We start from the raw sequence: 25,145 nt of genomic DNA on the forward strand, positions 1-25,145 counted from the left end.
CAAAAATATCCGGACGTCCGTAATTCTTTGCTTTCTATTGTCTTGTAATTGCCCTAACTCTAAATTTTTATTACTCTAACTGTATTACTATTTTTATAACCATTTTATTATTATTAAACTTTTAAAAATAATAAACAACAAGTGACTGGCGTTTTTCACAGTAGCTCATTTAAAATGTTTTTATTTCGCTCTGCTTCGCGGCACGTACGTTCAAGCGGCAGGGTGAGCGTCTAGCTGTAAGTAAGGGTTTCATTAACTCGAGGTTACGGGTTGGAAAACTCTTTATCCTGGCCGCTCCCTGGCTGGAGGCAGGCGGGGATGGGCGGCGGGCGGCGGCCCGCGGCCATAACAACAAACCCCCCTCAGCGGCGCCAAGGCGGAGGGGCGGGGCCGGCCGATGGCGGCGGGCGATTGGCTGAGGCGCCCCGCGCAGGGCGGGCCGGCAGCCGCGATCCAGCCGCGCATTGGTCCGGCCTCAATCCGGGCGCTTCCGATTGGCGGAGCTTGCTGCCCGTCTCCCGCTTCCCCGCACGCTCCGCTCGCCCGTGCCGTGCGTGCCGTGATTGGCCGGCGCGGCGCGGCGCGGGCCGCGGCACCTGCTCCCGCACTCCCGAGAGCGGCGGGGGCGCCGCGCGCGTGCGCGGCCGGGGATGCGCCGGGGCGAGCGGCCGGGCCCGGCTCCGCCCGCCGCGGGCCCGACAGCGCCGCCGGTAACCGCCGGTAACCGCCCGTTGCGGGAGGAGCGGCGTCGCCGTGCTCGGTAACCGGGCCGGGAGAAGCGGCGGGCGCTCAGCCCCGCGGGAGGTGCGTGTGCATCCCGTGCGGCCAGGGGAGGGGCGATGGCCCCGGCGGGCGGTGGCGGCCCCGGCTCGCCCTTGCCTCACGACGGCGGCTGGTCCCGAGGGTGGGATGCGGGAGGGCTCGGGAGCTCGGCCCCTTCCCCGAGGCCGGGCGGGAGAAGCGCGGAGTCGCGGGTGCACGACGGGCGGAGCTCCAGCGGCCTTGGTTCTCCTTTCGAGGTATCCCAAAAAGCAGGTTCGAGTCGCATGCTGACACGACACCGCGTGGCCGTTTGTCCCTAAAATCTGTATTTTTTGATTGGGAAAGAGGGTCTTGAAGGTTTTAGTCGAGCTCCCTGTAGCAGCAGAATATCTCGAGGCGCCTGCGGGAGTGCAGCATTGTGGCTGGAGGAACTGCTGAACTTGGCATTCGGCATCCACTACAGCGCAGGGTGCTTAACGCTAAAGGTAAAGCGAGGGAGGTACAGTTTTCACACCCAATAAAGGAAAAAATTAAAATCGTGGAAGAATTCTTGCATGCATTTCCAGTTACACAACGTTTCCAGTTACAGCTGGATGTTATGTCAAGTTGATGCCAATGTAGCAGAATGAGAGCGGGAATAAAGCAGCTCATGGTTGCAGATGGAAGAAAGGGGGTGTGAAATATCCTCCGCTTTTCACATCCCTGGATGAAATTGGTATTTGGTCCTGTGAAAAGACAGTATATTGATACTGGATGCAGGAGCTTTGGACTTCGGAGTGAGAATAGCTGTCTTACTCCCTTTCTGCTAGAGAATCCAGAACTCTGAGAGTTACATGGAAAAGGCATGACTGTTTTCAAAGTACAAGAAAAGGTCAGTAATCTGAAAGATCCTGACCTCTTAACTAAGTTCTTCAGTGAATGGAATAATGATGCTGCTAACTTAATGGCATGTATACGATACACCCTGGTACAGAAGTACAAAAGTTGACACAGTTGCACTATGCAACCCAAATCAAATTGTTGACACCACGAATTCTCCCCTGACCTGCTGCTTGCAACAGAGGTAGCCCTGAGGCTGGTCCAGCTTGCTTAGAGATTTTTTTCTATACTGTCTTGGAAAAGCCCAAGGACTGAGACTAGGCAGGCTGTACTGCTGCTTGCCTGTCCGTGTGGGGAGAGAAATTCTAATATCCAGTCAGACTATGTTTACAGCTTATGCCGTTGTCTTTTATCAGTACTGGTCTGTGTCTCAGAAGAAGCAGCTTGTTACTTTAGGTGCAATATTCTGCTGATGTTGCAGCACTGTTGTTGGTCCCTGGAGCATCCTCTGCAATACTACTGCTGGCTTAAATGACCTGCTGATGTGTAGCTGTGCTGTGGTTACTCATGGTAAAAAGTGACCAAGCTATGCAAAATGTATGTTTAAAATTACAGGTCTGAACTTAGATGCATTGACAAGACTGCTAGTAAATATGTTTGGTGTTTTGTGAGAGCCATAGACTCTTCTAATTTGCTTTGTTCTGCTGAGGAAATTGTAACAGTGGGAATCCTTTTGACTTATTTTCATTGCCATCTTGAAAATAGAGTAAGAAAAGTTTCTCGTAGATCTTCATGTGTTACTATGGAATGTTCAGTAGGTTTTAAAGATAATTAAATGTGTAGTGTGAAGATCTGTTTTGAGACCATAAACTCATTGGTTTAGGTGAAAGATTTATTTTATATTCTAAGACTGTAGTGTGGCAGAGTTCACAAAAGTGAAAGATGTCACGGGCTGGTTAAAACCATCTTTGCCTGGCAGCTGAGTGTTAACTTTAATTGGTCTTGATAACATTTCAGCATTTCTGGGACTATTTTAGAAGTATGTTAAAAGGTCAAAATTAAAATGCACCCTCTCTTCTTGAAGGAAGAAGTAAGAGATATAATTGAAAGCTGAAGGAACTTAGGGTAGTCCTGGGTAGGATCAGGGAGTAGTGATAAGATTCAGTGGGAACCATGTGACAGCATCAGAAATTTTGGAATGGAGCTGTTTGCAAAGATGAGTACTAGTGTGTCTTTTTGGATGCCTGTGTTAGTCTGTGTATGGAACAAAAGTGAATGGGGGTAATTACAGTAAAATTTCAGCTACGTAAGTGAAAAGCATTGTCAATCATACACAAACACACCTGAAATGTACTGGAAGAGAAAGTTGTACCTCTTGCTCTGCTTCAGGAGAAGCAGAAACCATGTGCATGACAAACTAGCAAAGGTAAGGTAGGCAAGCTATATGCTAAAAATGCAAGTGTGATACTTGTTTAATATTTGACAGTTTAGCTAGGAGCTAAGGAGTCCAGAAGGTATTGATGTGGAATTCTTTGAGTGCTTGTCCTAATAACGATGGTTAAGGAACAAGAAGATGGAGTTGGTAAAACTGATACTCCTCAGACAAAGGTGTTCAAAAATACACCTTAAGATTACATGTTCACCTGTGATAAACTCAGTTACTTTAAATCTTCAGGGCAAGATTATTTTAAGTGCTAGAACTACTGAGGAGGTCTATGAATTAACAAAATTTCTAGTTTTAACCTAAAAAAAAAAACGTCAAATACAAAACACTACTAAAATTAACAGATAACTGTTGAAATGTATCACCTGAAAAAAAGAGGGAACCACAGACTTACTATCTTCAAGCAAGGTTGTAAAGTCCAAAGAATGGCAGGCATTGTGGATAGTAGTAGGGGAGAAAAAAAGAATAGTAATATGGTTAATGTAGATTTGTGGGAAATAGGTGTTAGTCCCAAAAAAAGAGGCTTTTGATTATATCCTAGTATTGACATAGTACTGGTGTGTGAAATGCTTATTTATGATGATCCTGTATTTTATGTATATCCTGGCTATATAATCAGTGCAGTTAATATAAAAATAATAGATATTAAAAGAACTAAAGCCCTGATACTGTTTGATCTCTATATGTGTTGCTTGATAAAACCTGCAGGTGTTAAAAAATGAATGATTAAATAATTATTAGTGCAGTTACAATGTTTTAATTGCTTATCAAATTTGATAAAGCCAGAAAGGAAGGAAGATAATCACATTTTAATATAAGATAGTATCTATAATTGCTGGGTTATTTAGAGTTGTAGTGGTAAACAATTTAATCTCTAAGGAGTGATGATGTAACTGAGAGGGTGGCTGCTTTCTCAGGTGCAAAGGGTACCTCAGCACCAGAGCTTTTAATATAACTAGTAGTGACTACAAGTAATGCAAGGCTTGAAAATGTCTTACAATAGCAAAATAAATACCAGCATTTATTTAAGCTTACTGTGAATATAAATGAGTAAGAAACAAGTGACAAATACCCATGCAGAGGTGTCTAGAATCTGTCTTCATTCTGTTTCCAAATTCAGACAAAAATAATTTCAAAAAACCACATTTTTGCAAGACTTTTGAGGAAACTTGCATAGGTACTTTTGACACTGCACTTCCTCAAAACACTGGATACTCTAAGATGAAATTGGATTTGTACGTCTTCCAGATGTGGAGCAAAAAATACTGGGCAACAATGATTTCACAGAAGTTTAGATTGAGAGGCTGGAGCAATAGTCTGCTATTGACAATAGCAGATTAAAGTTTTTCAGGTTTCCCTGAAATTAGGAGAGTATTTGCATTTAAGCTTAAATTCTTGCTCTACCTAACTTAAACTTGAAAATTACTGGATAATAATTTCAGAAAATATTTTCTGAAACCATCTTGCACTTTCTTTTGGCACTTAGAGCTGGAGCCAGTATACACTCTGCGCTCACCTAAATGTAGTAATTGGAAATAGGGGCAAATAGAAGTGCAATTCTGGCAGTGGCTAATATTACAACCTAAATGTGTAATTTAATTTTTCCTAATGAAAAGAATGGTATTTATTGATGCATTGTAGAGACTTCAATTTAATTGCTTGTTCAGGTTGTTTACAAATGAGAAAAATAAAAGCAGTCTTGCTTAGTTCTTAAAAAGCATATATATTGCAGAGTCTTGCTTGATTTGGCAAGGTAAAGGAACAGGCTATAGGTACTTCCATAGGGAAAACAGGAAGGAAAAGAGAGTCTGAGTCAGGGCCCATTAATAAAAAAAAATATTTAAAGCAAATTAAGATCATATTATAGTGACAACACTTTTTAATAGTTATTTCTCATTATTTTAATGGGAGTTCTTCCTCTTTTATAAAAAGTCTGGGGTAAAATTGAAATAGTATTAATAATATCCTTGAAATTATATTTAAATTCTAAAACTTTAAATTCTTCAGATAACAAAGATGCACTTCCAGTGGGACTGGCTGTGCTTGGGTGTCCTGATAATTAGCTCAGTGACTGCAGAAATGGAAAACAAAGAAAATCTGGATGCAGATGTTGAAGTGGAGAATTTTGACAAGCAGTCCCAAGAAGCTGATGTTGACAGAGATAAATCTTCTCTAGAGGTAAGCTGGTTAAATAACAGATGCATAGTTATAACTAGAGCAAGTTAATCTGCATTTGACAATTGAGTGGGTCTCAAATATGGCAGTCTGAGTTTTTCCCTTGCTATATGTGACATACAGGGCAAACTTAATGAGTAAATCTCTTATGCCCAAGTGTAAAATCTCCTGCCAGTGGTCGATCGTCATGAAAAAGGTTTTTCTTCAATCTAGATACAGAACCTTTTGTTGCAAGTTGTAATGTGCCACTTCTAAAGAAGTAAATGGAAAGCACCTTGGTCTCACTGAGACTTTGACTTTAGACCAGTTTCTTGACTTCATCCATCACAGCTGCTTTTTGACACTGTCTTTAATTGCCAGAAAATGTGTATGCTATTCTTCAAAACAGATGTAGGCAATAGAAGGGAAAATGGAAGAATGGAAAACATAAAGAAAGAAACAGGGAGGAAGCAGATTTGGTGCAAGTTCAGAAAAAATTTTGGAGCTTTATTTAACAGAAAATGTAACAAAGCTTTAGTTATGAGCTTTGAACAGAGGAAGCACCTTCTAAAATCCAGAGATGTGAAATTGCTCACTGTTGGAGGGATGCACACAAACTATTGAAATGTGGGTGAGGGAGAGATGGTTTTATGCTGCTAGGTATTTCTAATGAACAAAATCTCTTGGTCTGTCTGGGTGGATTACTTCTGGAGATATGAGAGTGTATTTCAAATGAAAAATTGTAATTTATGTTGGAACGTGAATCTGTACATATCTCTTAGGTTGTGTACCAGACTCCAAAGCCAACTGGGGAAGTATATTTCACAGAAACCTTTGATGAAGGATTGTCAGGGTAAGCTTATGTCTTAAAATGATAAACTTTTACTTTCAGCAATTTAACTTACAGTGGCAGGACTCATTTTGTATTCGTTTTTCTGCGATTATGTTTATAAAAATAATTTTTATGGGGATTAAATTGGGAAGACTATTAATGCTTGCTCCAAATACATCATAATGTTAAACTGGACACTTAACATGTCAGATATATTACTTTTCTCTGTGTGTTTCAAGGATGCTTTTAATAAACTCTGGATTTGTGGACATTAAGAAAAATAATATAAAGATTTAGCCAGGTCTAGCTGAGAGATGAAGTACCATTACATTTCAGGAGCAAACACTTCACATGATCTTAGGTATGTGTCAGTTCTAAATGTTAAGTGCAAAATCAGCACCTATGATGACAGAAAAAAATTACTAGATAGAAGAGGTGATAATGCTTGTTAAATAACCAAACAAACCACTGAAAACCTTGATTAACAGATGCAAAAGTTTAGCTGGGATACTTGAATGATATCATTTATCCAAGCTTCTAGCTTTTTAGAGAGCTGTTCAAAGATTAGTTTGTCTTCCTACTAAATCTAATGTTCAAAGTTTTAGCTACAGCGCTTGGGATTTTTTGGTCTAGCTGTGCATAATTTACATAAGACTAAGGAGCATGGAAGAAAGATTTATGAGAAAGTAAGCAGCATGCTGCCTTTCTTCCCTAAAGTGTGGAAAAAAGTATATATAAATTGACTAGGTAGGAATACAGTAACTGTTTTTGAGAATGGGCATTGAAAATTTTTCACATAACTTGTAGAGATGTTTTATGTCCTCATTGATCTCTCTCCTAGTAGGCCAAGGATCTAGTTTGCTATTTATACTGTGAAGCTTTTCCAGCATCTCTGTTAACAGTGGACAAATGTGACTGCAATTCAAGCAGAAAAGAGAAAGTATTCATCCCTGAATCACGCCATGCAGAGAGAAGATAGTTCAGAATGAATGAAAGCAGTTCTTTCCAGAATAAATTATTGGAATGTATTCTTGTGGTTGATACAATAGAGAGTTCAGCAGCACTGTTGGCTTAAGATATTCCTGTGCATTGCTCCAGATAGAACTGCCATATGTCCAGATGAGGGTGGACTGCCCTTTTCCTCTTTGACCTTTCCAGAGGAACACTTCGTATGGAGGTTGTGCATATCTTGTGATTACCTTAATGAGTTAGCCAAGTTTGCCTTGCTCATAGAATCTAGGCCATCAGGCCTGTTGGATCTCCTGTGTGCAGTGCACTTGGAATCTTGGATTTGTCACTTACCATTCCTTTTTGTCCTCTGCTATGCATGTGTACTATTACTGTCAGATAAAGTTAAGGTTCCTTTTGGCTGATTTTCTTTTCTATTGAAAAGAAAATTATTATTTCCTCTATTGAAGGTATTATAGATGAAACTTGCTATTTTCTGTGCATTTTTTACATTAAATGCATATTACATTCTGCCAAATTGAACTTGTATATAAAACTAAAGTTTATTCAGAGTTAAATAATTCAGGAATTTAATTACTTTAGACTTTTAATTGTCTATTCATTTACATTTTTAGGAATATTTTGAAATGTTGTATTAGACGACTGTCCTTTAAATTTTCTTTGCATGTTGTTTGAACTACATGCAGTTCCATGATGCTGACTCAAAATCAGTATTACAGGTTCACAGCCTAGAAGCAAAAGCTTTTTTCCTTTGTTTGTTAAATAACACAGCTTTGCTTAAATGGATCAATGACCAGTACAATTTTTTTTAGGTGGGTATTATCTGTAACTCTGAAAGAAGACACAGATGATAACGTTGCTAAATATGATGGTAAGCAGCTTTAATGGGTACCTCTTCTATGTATTTTGTGATGCTCTGTTGCTTTTTGAGAAGTAACTACTATTTATTTGAGAAACGACGCAGAACTTATCTTTGAATGTCTAGATTGCATAGGTCAAAAGTGTTAGTTTGTATAATGACTGTTATCTTGAAACTGAGATGTGAAATGTTGCTCATTAGGTTATTTAGTGTGAATATAACTTTTTTTGTCATTCAAACAACATATTGCCATGGATGGTACCAGAATACCCTTTGGCAGCTGAATATTTAATACTGTTTGTTTATGAGTATTGTTTCTTTAGAACGGTCTTCTCTGAAATCCTGTGAAAAAGATTTACCACTTCAATTTCAGTTAAACAGTTTTCTAAAGCATTGTGCTCCATTTTGCTCCATCTGTCCTACTACTGATTCATGGATTGGTCTCTTGGTATAGCCTCTGAAACAAGAAAGTTAAAACTGCATGATTTTTTTTTTAAATACTTTTTCAGATTGCCTGTGCAGGAATGTAGGGCTCTTCAGTGGTTCTTGTACAGTGTAGTCTTAGAGTAGCCAAAAACATATTTGGAAAGCAATAATGAAAACATTGTACTGATGGTTTAATCATTGCAGTTTACACTTGTGATTTCCTAGTCTAGAATTGGCTGCTTAAAATTTTAGCAGATGCATGATCTGTGGCAATAATTTTGCAACCTGAGTTTTATTTCATTTGAGAGGGAGTGGGGAGAAGAGAAAAAGTTTCTATTGCAACAGAGATGTGCTACTGTTCTTATCTCAAATGAAATAAATTCTGTTAATAAAAAGTGGTAAGCAAGCATAACTTGCAGTACAGTGTAGAACTGATGTTTCTAAATTTAGTGGTTACCCAAAATAATTAGTAAAATGAAGAAGTTGCAGAGGAGATAGCCACACAGATGAGATGCTTATGTGAAATGAGGTCTCTCTGATTACTTGGCTTCGTATTAGATAAAAAATTGTCTTTAACATCAGAACAATCATACTTGCTTGAAGTCAGGAAGTTGAACATTTAATAAAGTCTGTGATAAAGACACATTTTTGAGCTACTTTCAAATTCTTTTTTCCAGTCTTGTTGTTTTGCCTTGCATTATTGTTTGGCCTTAGTTTCCAGGAAGGAGCAGTATTGAAGAGGATAGAATTCTTCTCCTTCCTGTCTATGAGGCTAGAAGAAACTAGGAATTTGTTGTTGACTTGCATATCTGCCCTTCCTTAATAACTTTTACTAATCACACTTCAGTTGAATAAAAGTAAATCACTGTTTCATTTGCACATCACAATTTATGACTCTTGTCTAAATTACAAGCTGAGGATCTCATGATGTTTTCTTCTTTTTTACATTAGACACAGGCATTCTTCAAAATTACAGTGGATTGTAAAAGTAGGGTGTTTTGTGCTGTGTTCTTTCCTGGATTAAAAACCAGTGAATCTTGTGCTGTTAATCTTGGAGCAAATGTAACTGCCCTTTTAGAAGAAATCTCATTCTTTGGATATTGGGCAAGTGTGTATTCAACTGTATTTATCCCAAACTTGGAGGATGTATAAATATAAAATCTTCTATTTTTAAAGTTGTAGGCTTGTTTTGGACCAAATATGATAATTCCTGGAAAGACTTTGGGGAGAAGGAGGGAACTTCATCTGCCCTGTGGTTAGATTTCACTCAAGAGATTCTAATTTTATGTAAGCAGAAAAAAGTAATGATGCAGGTCTTTAGCTTTACACAGTGCTTTGTGACTAATATTTTTTATGTGATGATGGTAGAAGTAAATCTAAAATCTGGAGAAATACTTTGTTCCTCTAGCCATTGTAAGATACCACAACCTAAAGATACAGATGTACAGTAATAAAGTTTACTTACAGATTTTTGTAAATTTGAGAACAAGAAATAACATCTTTGTATCAGATGCCAACATTTCTGCCCTACTTTGGCAACTAGTCTTTATTTGTTGCTCTTTGCTTTCAGTAAGGCTGTGATTTCTTTACTTCAGACTGGATTTTTCAAAGACTCTCTGCATGTCTGTTTTAGGAAGATGGGAAGTAGAAGAGCTGAAAGAAAATGCACTGCCTGGAGACAGAGGATTAGTGTTAAAATCAGTGGCAAAGTATCATGCAATTTCAGCAATGCTAACAAAGACATTTGTTTTTGATGATAAACCTTTGATTGTTCAGTAAGTAATCCTTCAGATTTTTTACTTAGTGTGTATTAGTAAGTTAAAACATTTTGCTTACATATAAGTGTTTTGACAGTAGGTACTAATATGCAGTCTTAATAGATTCATAATTAGAACTGCAGATTAGCAGTTAATATTTTTCTGATACTCAGAATGTTTTTGTGACTTTCTCTTTGCCCAGATACGAAGTGAATTTCCAAAAAGGCATTGACTGTGGCGGTGCATATATTAAACTTCTCTCCAGTAGCAGTGACTTGAATCTGGTATGTCCTCTTGCTTAATATTTGCTATCAGTTGTTCATTTGAGGACAGCTTGGGGTGGTGTCTGATATCCAGGACAGAGGACTTCTGTGTACGTTTAGTATGACTTTCTGTATTAATAGAAGTCATAGAATCTTAACTCATAACTTGTAAAACAATTTTACTGATCAGCACATGCATGTTACTGTGTATTCCAAATACAGAAAATATAAATATTAAAAGATACTGACATAACTCTGTAATGCAACATACTCTGAAGGAGAATAACTATATCTGATATTTTCATGGTTGGTTGTTGCTGTTACTTAATGTGGAGAGGAAAAGGTACTTATAAAATATGGATATTAATATTCTGGGGTTTATCTTTATTGGAAAATAAAATTGTTAGGAAGAACAGTAACTAGTTCCCTTCCATCTTTTAGTGTAATGTTTGTAGAGGGAGAGAGATACTTGGGTGTTTTGATTTGTAACAGGCACTCCTACATAACATAAAGTCTAAATATATAAATATATTAATCTTCCTTGAAGAGACTGAGAGTTAGTCCATTCCCTGAAAACAGAGAGCACCCAGCAGCTCCAGAGGATTGTTGAATTCCTTTCATGATTTACCCTACCACTTTTCATTTATCTTTTAGAAATAAGTAACTATGGTCTACACCAAGAAAAAGAAGTACCAAAAGTGACATAATAAAATGTCCAGTATAACACATGCTCAGTTTTCTTGCTTCTACAGGAGTACTTTTTTGACAAAACACCTTACACTATTATGTTTGGACCAGATAAATGTGGAGAAGATTACAAACTGCACTTTATCTTCAGACATAAGAATCCTAAAACTGGCGAATATGATGAAAAGCATGCTGAACGTCCTGATGTAGACCTAAAAAAATTCTATTTGGACAAGAAGACACATCTATATACTCTTGGTATTGTTCAATTCTTAAAAATGTAATTCTAATTCTTATATTGGAAAGGAGAGATTAAAAATGTGGTTTTGTCTGCTGAAGCTCTTTAATTGAGTCTTTGTTTGTAATAGCTCGTTAATTCTGAGTGGTGGTTGCTTAATGATTTGGGTTAAATGGTTTAATGACAGGGCTTAACTGCAGGACATAAAAGTAGCTTTCAGATGCTATTGCTTTATACTCAGTTACAGGAAAAAACATATCAGCCCTGACTAGCCTTTACTAATAAATGCCTTCAATAATTATTGTAATAAAACTATTTTTACTGGGAAAGAAAATAAAATGTGCAACTACCCAATATTCTGGGAAGGTGTCAGAGTTCAGAGGAATTCAGTTAAGTCTGTACCATGCCACACACCACTCTTTTCCACGCTGACTTCTCACCAACACCTGCATCTGAAGCAGTGTGCATGAACAGGTCAGCACAACTCTGAAGTGAATGAATATGGGCTGGTTTTAATTCATATGACAGCTCTTCTTTTACCAGTGAACTTTATAGAGAAATAAAAGTTAATTTTGTTCCCTTTTTTCTGACTTCTGAGGAAGAATAGCAGCCAGAGAATGGGCTAATCTGTGGCATACTGCAAATCCAGCCAAATTGACTGTACTTATGAACTTCCACTGAATAATAATAACAGAAGGCATGTTCAAATGCTGTGCCATGGGAAAATTTAGTGGTTTCTAAAATAGATTGCTGTATATGCCATATCAAACTTACATTTTAGATAATGGTAATCTCATAATAATAAAGGAATGCATGCATTCCTGTATTTGGATTGTTTGCTAGAAATTATGAATTAAGGTACTTAAACTTGGATTGCATTTATTCTGTTACAGTTGTTCAAACAGACTCCATAGAGCTATGTGATGCCAATGCATTTATGTGACTGATAACAGGAGTTTAAAAATTAGTTCTTTGTGGTTCATCTAAAGGTGATATGGGGGTTCATTTTTGCATTTGTGCTGTTTTAAAGCTGTTGAAAATTTCAGGCTGGAAGGCCATCATCAGATATTATCAAACTATTACAAGACTGTTACTGTGGTTTTCTTAACCTGTTTTTAGAAAACTGTTGTAAGAGTGGAATAGTAATTACTTTTACTTTGTGGTCTTCATTATGTTAAACGGACAGTTGACTCTGCTATTTAAACATTGAGCACATGTATAAGTGCTCATTAGAAATAGATCTGGATACATCTGGATACTGGGTCTGACATTATTCAGTTCTGTGACCTTGGCTTCTCAGTTACACTTACTAACATCCAGGAAATTCTCTTCAAGCATTTGCAGTGAGGCATTTGAGGAAAATGGCTGTTAGAGGTTAGAACCTGATAGACAATGCTGCTTTGATCTTTCTGCTGTGTTTCTGGTACTGTTCTTGTGTTCCCATGCTTTCAAATGTGAGATTGTAATTTAGTAGCTGAGATGCCTTTTGGGACAGAGCTTATTTTTTCACTGTTTGTGCTTTTAAGTAAAAACCACAAAATTTTAGCCAAGTTGGTAGGTTTTTGAAAAATCTCTTAGAATGTGTTTGGATGTGTTTCAGCAATTGAATTTTCTTCTTTCCAAGTTTCATCTTTGGGGACCTGATGCTGGTCATACATCCCCTCAAGGGCAATGTTTTGTGTCCAGATCCAGTGCCTGAGTGAGAAGTCTGTCTCCTCTGCTAGTGAGGGTCCTGTTTGCTGTTATTTGACTAAGTCTATGCTTATTCTATAATTTTGGTTAAATATATCTGTAAAATTAAATGGCTCCCATATTTCTTCAATTTAGTGCTAAAACCAGATGATACATTTGAAATATTAATCGACCAAACAGTTGTCAGTAAAGGAAGTCTTCTTGAGAATATGATTCCTCCGGTAAATCCTTCCAAAGAAATAGAGGATCCTACTGATAAGAAGCCTGATGATTGGGATGAGAGACCAAAAATACCTGATCCAAATGCTGTCAAGCCAGATGACTGGTAAGGAGAACTTTTTAAATTTTACAATGTCTTTTATATACAGGTTACTTACTTGAAAGAGTTGACTCGTTTTATTTTGGGGTCTGCTAATGACAAATCAAATACATTTCACTAAAAGCACTGAAATTTGAAAACATACTTGAGGTGGGTATAAGGAGACAAATGAAATTATTATTTGCTAATTTTGTGCCCTGCATAGTTGCAAGTAGTAACTAAGGTTGCTACACATGAATAAGAAGTTTTTTCTACCATATAGTTTGAATTTGCAATGAATTTCTACTTCTGTGTGAACTACTGTTCTTACAGCAGCTCAGGAAGAGTAGGAAAGGCTCAATGGGAAGACCTTACTAACACTTGCCACTTGGTACCAGCAATTTCTGGACTAAATAGCACTATGAAACAATGTAAATATAGTATAGATATTTATGAGCAGATGTGTATGTGTAAGGCTTATGATAATTGAGTCTAATTCTGTCGTGTTTTTGAACGTTGGTCCAAAGTCAGGCTGATGTATTTCCTAACATAAGTCTGTAATTGAAGGGATGAAAATGAGCCTGCTAGAATAGAAGATCCTGATGCTGTAAAGCCAGAGGGTTGGCTTGATGATGAACCACAGTATGTTCCAGATCCTAATGCAAAAAAACCAAAGGACTGGTAAGTGTAGATTGGTAATGTGTTTTGCAGGTAAGACTGTTCTCTGTGGCAGGTTATTAGTTGTGGACATCAGTCCAAATGTCATTGTCTTTTGAGGTAGTAAGTTGGAATGTGTAAGGTATGGCCAAATATTTGTTGGTGTGAGAGACTGCTTTAATAAAAACATGAACGTGTCCTTGCCTTTTGTTTTCTGAAGATACATAAATAAAAAAAAAATATGAAGGTCCCCTTTGAAAGAATTTGCTACAGTTTGTTGATAACTTGAAATCATAATGTAAGTCTCAAAGGGATCTCTAAGCATCCTGGGTAGAAGTCTTTCAAACTGTCTGCAAAGGCAGGAATGTAATTGAAGTCAGTCATGCTGTGGTAGTTACGAACATGTGACCTTTAAGTAAAAAGATATAGCACTCCTTAAAAAAAAGTGTTTATACTGTTGGGTAAAGTTCTGTGAACTGGTCAGAGTTCTGAGGTTGTTACAATACGCATAGACTCTGACTTCAGACTGCCAGTGTTTGACACTTGGTTGATCTTGAAGCAGTTGTTTGTAATTTTTTTTTCTTTCTAGGGATGAAGAAATGGATGGGGAGTGGGAAGCCCCTCAGATCCGTAATGCAAAATGTGAGACTGCACCTGGTTGTGGAGAGTGGGTGCGTCCCATGAAGAATAACCCAAAGTATAAAGGAAAATGGAGAGCACCAATGATAGATAATCCTAATTATCAGGTAATAGCCAAATTGTTGGTCATTGCTAAAAGATACAGAGATCAGCAGAGCAAGCAAGTCAAAGTAGTATATTTACTTAGGCTTTTTTGCAGTATATTATATTTTAGAATGAGTCTGAATACCCTCACTAATTTGAGATTTTTTTGCTTTTAATTTGCTTTTATTTTTCCCCTGAAGTATACTGGGAAGCAGTGCTTCTTGTATTAAAACAACTTACCTGTTTGAAGTTGCCTTTTATACAATTTTTAATTGGTACCGTTTATTTAATATAGACTTCAGAATTGTATTCTGAATTTCATTAGAGTTTTAAATGTGAGTATTTTGAATTAGTCTTTTTCTGATATTAACAAATACAGCCTTTCAATAAGCAGATTGCCTTACTAGTTCTATTTTAGAGGAAGTATCAATTTTAGATAATTAAATTCCCCTCCTCCCCTCCAAATAGAAGAGTTAATCAGCTGGATATTAAAGAGAGTTACTTTATATTAGTTACGGAAGTACTTGAATCTGATGACTTGGAGGGTAAAGATCCTAAGCAGGTTTGCAAACAAAATACAGTTCTAATTTGCACAGGTTATCATAAGGTTGAATTATCGTTCTCTAAAATTTTCTCTAACACTACTGGTAAGAGTCAGTTATTACTGTAACATCTACAGTAAAAAAGAAAAAAATTACTTAGGAGGTCTGCCCTAAGGCATAAAATTGAGACCCATCTACCAAAATCCTACAGGCTATTTCCAGTTCTTTTTTAGATAGGTTAAACTCTACTGATTGTATTTTTAAATAAAAGTTATTATTATTTTGAAATCTCTTTCAGAAGTTCTTTTTTTGGTGAGCTATAGGTAATGTGATTACATTTGTTTCCATTAACAGGGAATCTGGAGCCCTCGGAAAATACCAAACCCAGACTATTTTGAAGATCTTCACCCATTCAAGATGACTGCTGTCAGTGCTATTGGTTTAGAACTCTGGTCTATGACATCCGATATCTACTTTGATAACTTCATCATATGCTCAGAAAAAGAGGTAGCAGATCGCTGGGCAGCAGATAGCTGGGGCTTGAAGAAATTAGTGGCAAGTGCTAATGAGGTATAAAGTTTACTATGTTCTTGATAGTAGAAAGTAGCTGTGGTGTTGGAAAAATTTTCTGTTCATTCTGACAGAGTATTAATTTGTCTGCAATTAATAATTTTGCTGAGTAACTCTGATAGATTTTCTGTCTTGTAGTTTGGCTTTTTCCTTTCCCAGATGAGTATTTTCTTGAGGTTAAAAGGGTACTGCATTTTACTTAAACACCTAGTGAGAAATTGACTTCCTGTGAAGCCTTCTGCTGTTCCCATTGATACTAGAAATTCAGTACCTGACAGCAAGTGAAAGAATGATAGCTGAGTTACTTACATTCAAAGACTTGCCCTCCCACCCCTCACTGTCTATTTTCCCTTATGATTATATCCATTATTTATATTCTTTTGATGCTTCTCTCCCATGAGGAATAAATAGTCTAGTGTTTGTTTCTGTTTAATAATTTCAGGCCTTTGGCTGCTTAGGTGTGTGTTATGCAGCTCTGAAAATGTTGCATGTATATTTATAGAGCTGCGTCAGTTCTTTTTCTATGTGGGCATCTGCATTTTGTGTGTTTATTGCACTTTGACAGCCTTCCTCTCTCCTTCCCTGTGTTGTGGGATGGATCTGCCCTGCCATATGGGATCATGGGCCCTGCCTGCACTCCCGTTTCTACTTAATAATCCTCTGTTCTCTTGGATTAAATGGCAACAGCAGGCTACTGTTCTGGGGGAGAAACGATGGGTTGGTGGCAAATGTGGCCAATTCCTTACAGCTGCTTTTTGTCACAGAGTGAGCAAGTAGCAACAGCATATTTGTCCAGGCAAGCAAGAAAGCTATCTCTTCACACAACCTTGCCCTTTTCCAAAATGTTTGGGTTTATGTCTGAACCTGTATCTGTACCTGTACATACAATGGCAAAAAATTGCTTTGAGTCCTCTTGTTCCACTGTGCCCTCTCAAAACTTCCTTAGCTCCTGATGTACCTCTTACAGAGATGAACCAGGCACTTGCTTAAATGTCTCTACTCTGTAAGTCAGAGCTGTACTGGGAGGACAATTTACTCCCTGAATAATTGGCTGTCAAAGCAGAGAAGGTGGTAGTACAAGTGGAGCTAGCATTATTCCTCAGGAGCTGCTGCCCTCAGGCTCTTGATGCTTTGGGAAGTTTCAGCTGAGTTGGTACAGTGTGCACGTATTACTTTACAGAGCTGAGTTGTGGCTGGTCTGGTGTGTTCGGAGTTCTACATCTGTTCTTTACCTGCCCCTTGCAATTTGTAGAGTTGTTGCTTTTCTAGTATTGAAATGCAATACTGCAATGCAATATTGCTTTAGTCATTAAAAAGCAAAGGTAAAGAAGGGTTTTGGACAATATAAATGCATACAGCACACTTTATAAACTTATTTAATTGAAGAGAGGGATATAAATGCATTTTTTTTTTTTTTAATACAGCCTGGTATGTTTAGTCAATTGGTGACTGCTGCAGAAGAACACCCATGGCTCTGGGTTCTTTACATCTTGACTTTAGCTCTCCCCATTGGTCTAAGTGTGTTGTTCTGCTGGCCAGGAAAGGTTAGTGAAATTTACTATATTTCTATTTGGTTTTATTCTTAATACTTTATTTGGAAATTTGAGCATCTGTGCAACAATGTGCCCTTTTAATATGCCATTGGTATTACTTAGTTGTTACAGTGCCTGTTTAATTCTTAATTGGCGTTGAAATATAAATATATTTTTAATCTTTTATAGAAATCAGATGAATATATTGACTTCAAAAAGCCTGATGTATTTAAGCAAATTACAAAGGGAGAACTAAAAGAAGAGACAGAGGACTTCGAAGATGATGAACTAGAAGAAGAAAAAGAAAATGAAGATACTGATGAAGATGGTAAGATGAGTAAGAGTGTGTCAGCTTGCAGTTTGGTTAAAGACATGAATAGAACTAGTTCATGGATTGTATTGACAATAATTACAACCTGTTTTCTTAGACTATGTGAAATGTGCCTTGCTCTAAGCCTTTTTTCATCTTTGATAACTTTCAGTGAGTGGCATCTCATGGCTAATAGCTCTGATAAATATAAGCAGAAAGTAAGGCTCTACTCAGCATTTCTTCACTTTCAAGAAATGAACATGCTTCCAGCACTATTTGTTATGTTTGTAGACAGTGATACATATGTTGTCCCTTCTAAATATTTCATATATTGAGCACATTTTAATTATTCAGATACAAGTACCTGAAGCAGTTAAACTCACTTTATTCTTTAAAATGTGTCTGGAATAGCTTCAAGTCTCTAGGATAAATCTGTTTATAACTCTCTGTGAGGGTTATACTGTTCTGTTGGTCACTGATTTGAGTTATTCTTCTAACACTTGAAAATACTTTAAATATTGAAGTCTGCAGCTTCCTTTATGTTGCTTTTTAGCAACCTATTGCACTCCTGCAGAGGTGTGTCCTACTGCCCAGGGGAGAAATTAATGACTCAGTAGGTTGAGCTGTACTGCAGCATCCAAGGATAAAATCACCCCATGTTACTGTATCAAACATTACTGGGTGCTACTCAGCTATAGCTTTGAGGTGCTGTTAGAGTTTCCTTGAGTCTATATCATTAATAAAAACCAAAGCACCTAACTTAAAATGCATTATCTTGATTTTGATGGGAAAATTTTTAGCTTCAGAACTCTGCAAGATTCTGCTTCTTATTTCACTCTTCCTTGGTGAGAACAAATAAAGTGACAAGGGACTGGCATGGATAATTAGAGACATAGCAGACATTCATGTTTTGTTGGGGTTTTTGTCTTTGTACGACATCACTTTGTATTACTGACTGAAACTTGGTGGGTTTTGGCTGTCTTTGCACCATGTATAAGTGTTGATGGCTTCTGTCTGTACTACTTGGAAGTTCACTCATCAGCAGTTCCCATGCCATTACTGATAGAATTGAGTACGTATTTGGCACAGTGCTTGCCACATCAAACTTAGTCCATTTGCCTAGCTATTGGAGAGCCTAACCAAGGCACTTAATTATTCTGGTTATGCTACATTCTTTACTTTAGCTTAAATTGTGGGTACATGATTTCAGTGTTGTATCTTCCTACATTTTCCTTTTGATCTTACTCTGCTCGACCTGTTTTTTGACTCTCTTTTATTCTACCCAGTCTTGATACAGATGATAGTTTGTACCTAATATGCTGCTGTTGCAAGGCTGCCATTCCTCAATTCCAATATTCAGATAATTTATTTAATTACAACACATCACTTAATAAATAATACCTTAAAATGTGTGTTTCAATGTTAGAAATAAGACCCGGGCAATTGCAGAGGAACATTGTTCAGCTCCTACAGCTTTCTTAAATTGTACTTGGAACAGCTGTTCATGGTGTTGCAAAGGTAGGTTCTATTTTAGACCTTTACTTTTAGTTACTAAACAGAACACCGAGTAAAACTAACCTAGCTTGCTTTTGTATGACTAATCCAGGGTTTTCAAATAAATTCTAGGCTTCAGAGGGAAGGATTACACTTTGCTGTCACAGGACTTCATTGTTTCTTGCTTTAAGAAGAATTGCTTAGCTTCCTTCAGCTTCCTGCCACTTTTTATACTTGCAGGTTGAAATCTTCCCTTTTTTTCTATTGCTCTTTTGCCTCTTTGTGTCTGAAAGCATTAGAGAATTTGTCTTCTGTCTCCTTTTCCTGATTCTTTTTACTACAGAGAGAAGAGAAATAGAAGAGACAAAAAGAGAATTTAAAAGGGATAATACAAAGAAGATGGGAAGGGAGGCTTCTGTTTCAGGTACTGGGAAAGGGAAGCAATTTGGTCCAGGACTTGCAAGTGGGTCTCTCCTGTTTTCTTCCCTCTGCTTCCTTGTTGATGGTAGAACTTGAAGATGGTGGATGCCAGCTTCCATCAGGTGCAGATACAATTTTCCTCTGAGATTTCTCTCTATGGTATCTGTAGTCATAAATATTTTCCACTACTATCTTTGTCACCTCATGATTTTTACGGTTCCTTCACAGTCATTACCTCCTCCTTCAGTTTTGGAGTTGAAAGCAATGGGGTTTTGAACTGTAGAATGCTGAGTGACTTGAAATCCACATTGTATCATGGGGCTATTTTAAAAAGAAAGAAAAAGGAAGTGTGGCATAACAGCAAATTTTAGGAACACTTGGTGATTTCTTTAACACCAGCGACAATGAGTTGCTGACAGAGTATTTATTGAAGGGCATTGTCCATGGGATTTACTGGGTTTTTTTTGTTCCATGTTAATTTTTGTGGCATTGTCTATTTGTCTGCTTTGTGTCCTTGCTTTTGTTGACCTGTAGAAAGATATTGCAGGAAGTAAAAGAATGTTGGCACAAAATGAAATTTCAGGGCCACAGTCTGAATCTTATTTGTCAAGTTCTAAATTTATTTATATGAAATAATGGTTAACTTACTGTATGTTTAAAATTAAAATAATAATTTTAAATAGTACAGTTTTTCAGTTCTGGATTCTACAGCTTCTGCTGTATTTTTGATTTAGGGTTTTTTCCTTTCTACTGAAGTTCGTACCTATGGGAGGAGCTGGATTTGCATAATTTATCATTTCCAATTTCTTTATTACAATATGACTAAAGGCTTTGTGAATTTCTGTCAAGTTCTTCTATTAAGGGCTTATTTTTAGGACAGATATCTTCGTCTACATCTTTCTTAAACCATGATGTTCATTATTTGGTCATATTTCTCCTTTTGATACTAGAGACACAGTAGGCATGAATCAGGTATATTGACATACAGCAAAACTAACTTCCTCATTCATAACAGTTAGTGAAGCTCTGTTTGACTCAATATATAGCTATATTGCAGCCAAAGTTCTTGGTACTTTTACAGTAAAAATATTTTACTTCCTTAATTTGAGACAGAAGTATCAAATATTTTAACAAATTAGGTATTTCTAGATTTTCATCACCAAGAATCAGGAGAGTCTCATCTGCTATGTGACTAAATTCTTCATCTGTAGGGATACTTTTGTTTCAGTTCAACTCAGATGCAACAGTAAGAATTTGGTGTGGGTGCAGATTTTAGATATTTGTTTTTGGTTTTTTCCTGTTTTTTTCACACCTGAGCAGTGCTCATGAGATGTAGGTGTGACCTGACGAGAGAATTGAGCACTACTTCACTGCTGGTTTTAACTAAGCCACCGGCGGACCACTAAGTTGCACAATGTCGATGAATATCCTTTCTGTCAGATTTAAGATTTGTTTACACTTGATAGAAAGTATCATAAAGAGTACTGGTAGTGCAGTAGTAATGCAAGCTGGACGTATGTCAGAAGAATTCCCTGCTGAAAAGGGGAATACCCTTAGGATGTAGGTGTCTCCCATGCTGGATGACTGATAACTGTAATACTTTACTTCCACATCTAAATCAGAATTTTGTCAGTTGTCCTATTTTAGACTCTGCTCTCAAAACTGTCCAATACAATAGCTAGTTTTAAAGTAAATCAAGTCCTTTAAGTCAGTAACAAGTCTGAAGATAGTATGGGCTATTATGAAAAGAGGCAAAGTTGGAGCTGTTAAAATTGGTTGTTAAATCTGGCAGTTATCACTTTCTATTAATTCATGAGAATTCTTCTCTCTGTATCATAGAGATGTTTTTATAGGTTATTCTAAACAAGCAGTTCCTTCTAGGACTGAAATTGGCTTATTTTCCTTACTACTATGTCTGGTTGTAGTGTATTTGTAATATAGTTGTGTTTATGACGTAAAATTAACTTTTGCTGCAGAAGTTGACGGTGAAGGTGGTGAAGATATTTATGATGCTGAAGAAGAAAATGAAGTTCCAGATGGAAGTCCAGGTGATTGGTCAAATAAATCTGATTCAGAAGATGAGGTAAGTTTGCATTTTTCCCTACTTTCTTGCCATTGTCTGACATCATACTTCTAACTAAGCTCAGTTACCTACAAGTGTTTTTCTTCTGTTGAGCCATAAAACAAATCATGAATTAGAAATATGCTTTCCTTTGAATCTGACACCTCAAATGCTCTGCATAAATACAGGTATAGTATGGAAGCGATCAGGCAGCTCCCTACACGTGAAATATTTTTACAGGAGTATAGTTCTTAACGGATTATTAAATTTGGATGCTGCAGCAAATTGGTCAGTTTTCATTGTGCTTCTTGACTGGTAGAATATGTGCTTCCAAGTGAAAAGCCTTTTCTTGAGATCTAGAAAAACTTTTAAGTTTTTCAGTTACATTTTGACGTTTTTTATTCCAAAATAAGGTGTTAAGCGAACAGTTTTTGAACACAGCATCTGCAGTTTTGTTTTTCTTGTGCAGATTGATCCAGTCTGCCAGATACTCTACAAAATTATTTTCATTAAATACCACTGTAGAATGGAATTTGTGTGTTTGTCAGCTACTCATTATTCCTTCATTTAGAAACTGGTAGTGTCTGAAACACTTTAGATCCACCCATTTATCATCTTGTGCTTGTCACTCCCTAAATGAGTCACTTTCCAGCTTAAGGGAGTTGTTTAGTGTAATGTTAATTCTTTTTCATGTAAAACTTTTCTAGGAAACTGTACCTGGCATGAGGTTGTGTTGTTTCAGTACTGGAAGTCTTTGTTAATTTCCCCTTATTGTGTACTTTTCTCTTGTTCCTGTAAGAAGTTTTCTTTTCCGTGTACATTTACCCAGGAATACAGTATCTGCTAGGATTCACATGACTCCTTGTGAAAGTTACAGCAAGCTCTGCATGTGTCTGTGGCATTACACAGTGTCACAGTGAGGGCATGGCTTGCTTTTCTTTGAGTGTTTTCAGTGTGTAGGTGTTTCTGTTGGGAGTTGTCTGGAACACATAATGTACCCCATGTCCTCACTCAGGCTGGGCCACATTCTGTCAGCTGTTCCTTCTAAAGGAGGTGCCTGCCATTACGTGATGCAGGAAAGTGAGGAAGCAATGCATGGTATGAGAATGGATTTCACACTGGAAATGCTTTTCCTGTGCCTCTGTAAGCCCATTGCTTTTAAACTGGGAACACCACATCTGATTTAAGGACAGTTTGCTCTATTTGTAACTCTCTAAAGGGAACAGTTAAAATGTTTTAAATGCATCTTACTTCAGAAGTGGAAATAAAATTAGCAAAATGTGAACTTCAAGAATGTTGGTATAGCAATTTAAAAGTCACTGCTTTTAAACCAGCAAAGACATGGGCAAAACCAAATTTCTGACATCGGTTTAAACATACTATTCTCTTCTTTCTGAATATAGAAATGAAAAGTCTTCTACCCACTTTATTAATCATTAGATTAGTAGTGTGGAAAAAATGTCCCATCACTTAAGTGCTGCATGTAGTGATAAAATGACTGGGGAATTCAGGAAGAGAAAAAATGTAGTATGCCAGTTTCAATAATTAAAATAAGCTTAAAATGTTAATGCTGAATTTTTTTTTCCAGAAGAAAGAAGCTGATGAAGAAATGGGAGATCGTCCACTGAAATCAGTGCGCAAAAGAAGAGTACGAAAGGACTGAGTTATTTCCAGCTGGTGTTTGCAGGTCTAGAGACAGTGACGGTAACTTCTGGTGTGTCACTTCAGTGAGCCTGGCAAATTCCTGAGCTTTGATGGGAAAAGGAGGGGCTCATTGCTGTTTAACCTCCTATTTTAATTATCTGGCCTCTTTAACCATCCCAAACGTCCTCAATTCCCTTTTTTAAGGATAAATGCTATCTGTGAATAGTTAGCTGGTATTTAAAATTCAAAATAAAAGGGAAATTACCAGTTGATCAACTGATTTTTAGGTGAAGATTCTTAAGATTTGAAGTTTCTTAGAAATTAGTATTAGTTGGAGATAAACTTACTCGAAATATTTTTTTAAATAAATGCATTATAATACTTTTGTAGCTCTAGCACGAAATAAGCTGTTTACAGTTTTCAGCTTAAAGATGATGGTAGGTATAGATGTAGCATCTATAGCAGTTCACATTGCTATGAGAAAAGGTATTATTTTCTGTGCAGAGCTAAATGCAATAATTGTTTTTGTATGATGATTTTGTGCTAGCAACAATTTTTATTGTAAATTATTTATTTTAGCTGATCTTGTTACATGGGTCACCTGTTCACTTTAGGCATTGGCTGCAGTAATTTATTTTCAAGATATATTTTAAAATAGAATACAAGTGGTAATTGATGTTATTTGTTTTACTCTTGAATGCAGGTATCAAATCTGCAGGTCATATACAGATGATTTTTTCAAACTTTTATAGTTCTCATGTTCTAAACCAGAGTGGTATAACCTGTTTCTAGAATACTTGCTAAGTATATATTGTCACCTAAAAATATTTATTAATTCTTGCTTAATATGAAATTTATTAATATAGATAAGACTTTTTGATGGATTAAGTTTTTTACGATGTGAGTAACTTGAGTATTCTCATAGTTTAAATAAACTGCTTATTGTAAAGAAACATTGTTTCATTGAATTTCGGCTGTATATTAAACAATAAAATTTCAGTCACCAGAAATCTCTTGCTGCTTGGCAGCTGCCTGTAGTAGTAGTAGAATGTGTAAATGCTAAATTTTTTATTACAGTAGAAACACATTAATTCATAAGGAATCTAATAGATTTTCTTGTGCCTGTCATAAAATTTGTCCACTTTAAAAAGAAGTATTTTCACAGCAGATTCCATGGAAGTCTCTTAAGAAATGAATGCTTAACCCTAATGAAGAAGCCAGTGTCCTCAAGTGCTTGTTTTGAAATGTTCAAATGTTAATTATACTTGACTTCTATGTGGTGTGATTTATATGGAAATATCTCTAGGTTTTTGTTTAATTTGGGGCTTTTTGTGTTTTGTTTTTTTTTTTTTTAAGTAAACTGCAAGTTTCCACCTCTTTATTTAGAGCTTCCACGTTAAAGGTAAGAAGTGAAGACTCCAGATTACTCCTCAGCAATAGATAGAATCTTTCACCAGTGTAGTATCCTGCTGACAACTGTTACTGTGAGCTGTTGGATCTCACCTTTCAAATGAGTTATATCTAAGTCTGATAGAAGTCCTTTGGAATTGTTACAGCATTTGGGTGTCCTGGGGGTCTGGTTTGTTTGCCTAGGGGTTTTGGAGGGTTTTTTTTCCTCTGATATGTGATAGTTACTCTAGTTACTGTAGTTTCTTTGATGTGATTTACTTACTCCGATCACCCCATGGGGATGCTCATCTTCTCTTAGGGTTTTGAACCTAAAGTTCCCATAAAGCATTGGTTGATTTCCCATCAGCTTTGATCACCTAGAATCTAGAGATAGCATACATCTTTCTGCACATCAACTTACTCAGATCTAGATTTATGCTGGTAATTGGAGCAGAAATACCAGAGATATTGAAGATTTAAGGCTCTAGAGGTAGAAAGCCAGGCAAAAGGGCAGCCCCTCTTCATTGATACAATGCGACAGTGAGATTTCACCCACACTTCCTGTGCAGTGTCTTATTTTTATCTGAACACGTATTTCAGTA

General features: G+C 37.1%; 1 protein-coding gene across 12 annotated transcripts; it reads left to right on the forward strand.

Moving 5' to 3' along the window:
• The first annotated feature begins 636 nt into the window (after positions 1-636).
• CLGN (calmegin) lies at positions 637-24,164 on the forward strand. Of its 12 annotated transcripts, none has more exons than XR_014954922.1 (17): positions 637-804; positions 5,033-5,203; positions 5,962-6,032; positions 7,793-7,851; positions 9,899-10,040; positions 10,225-10,306; positions 11,038-11,230; positions 13,038-13,227; positions 13,768-13,881; positions 14,447-14,603; positions 15,477-15,692; positions 17,117-17,236; positions 17,414-17,552; positions 18,961-19,052; positions 19,372-19,452; positions 21,425-21,531; positions 23,099-24,164. XR_014954922.1 is itself a non-coding variant. In XM_021526493.4 (17 exons), exons 2-17 carry the CDS (start codon positions 5,042-5,044, stop codon positions 23,171-23,173), a joined length of 2,016 nt encoding a protein of 671 aa, XP_021382168.2. In that variant the 5' UTR covers positions 637-804; positions 5,033-5,041; the 3' UTR covers positions 23,174-24,164. The 12 variants fall into 12 exon arrangements, 8 of the variants coding, with proteins under 8 accessions (XP_021382168.2, XP_085434367.1, XP_085434368.1 ...); XM_021526493.4 differs by lacking the exon at positions 18,961-19,052 and adding an exon at positions 19,161-19,268; XM_085578241.1 differs by lacking the exon at positions 18,961-19,052 and adding an exon at positions 19,161-19,268 and having other exon boundaries at positions 637-760.
• Positions 24,165-25,145: the final 981 nt, after the last annotated feature.

The sequence above is a fragment of the Lonchura striata genome, chromosome 4, assembly GCF_050655825.1.
Source record: "Lonchura striata isolate lonStrDom1 chromosome 4, ASM5065582v1, whole genome shotgun sequence".
Lineage (NCBI taxonomy): Eukaryota > Metazoa > Chordata > Aves > Passeriformes > Estrildidae > Lonchura > Lonchura striata.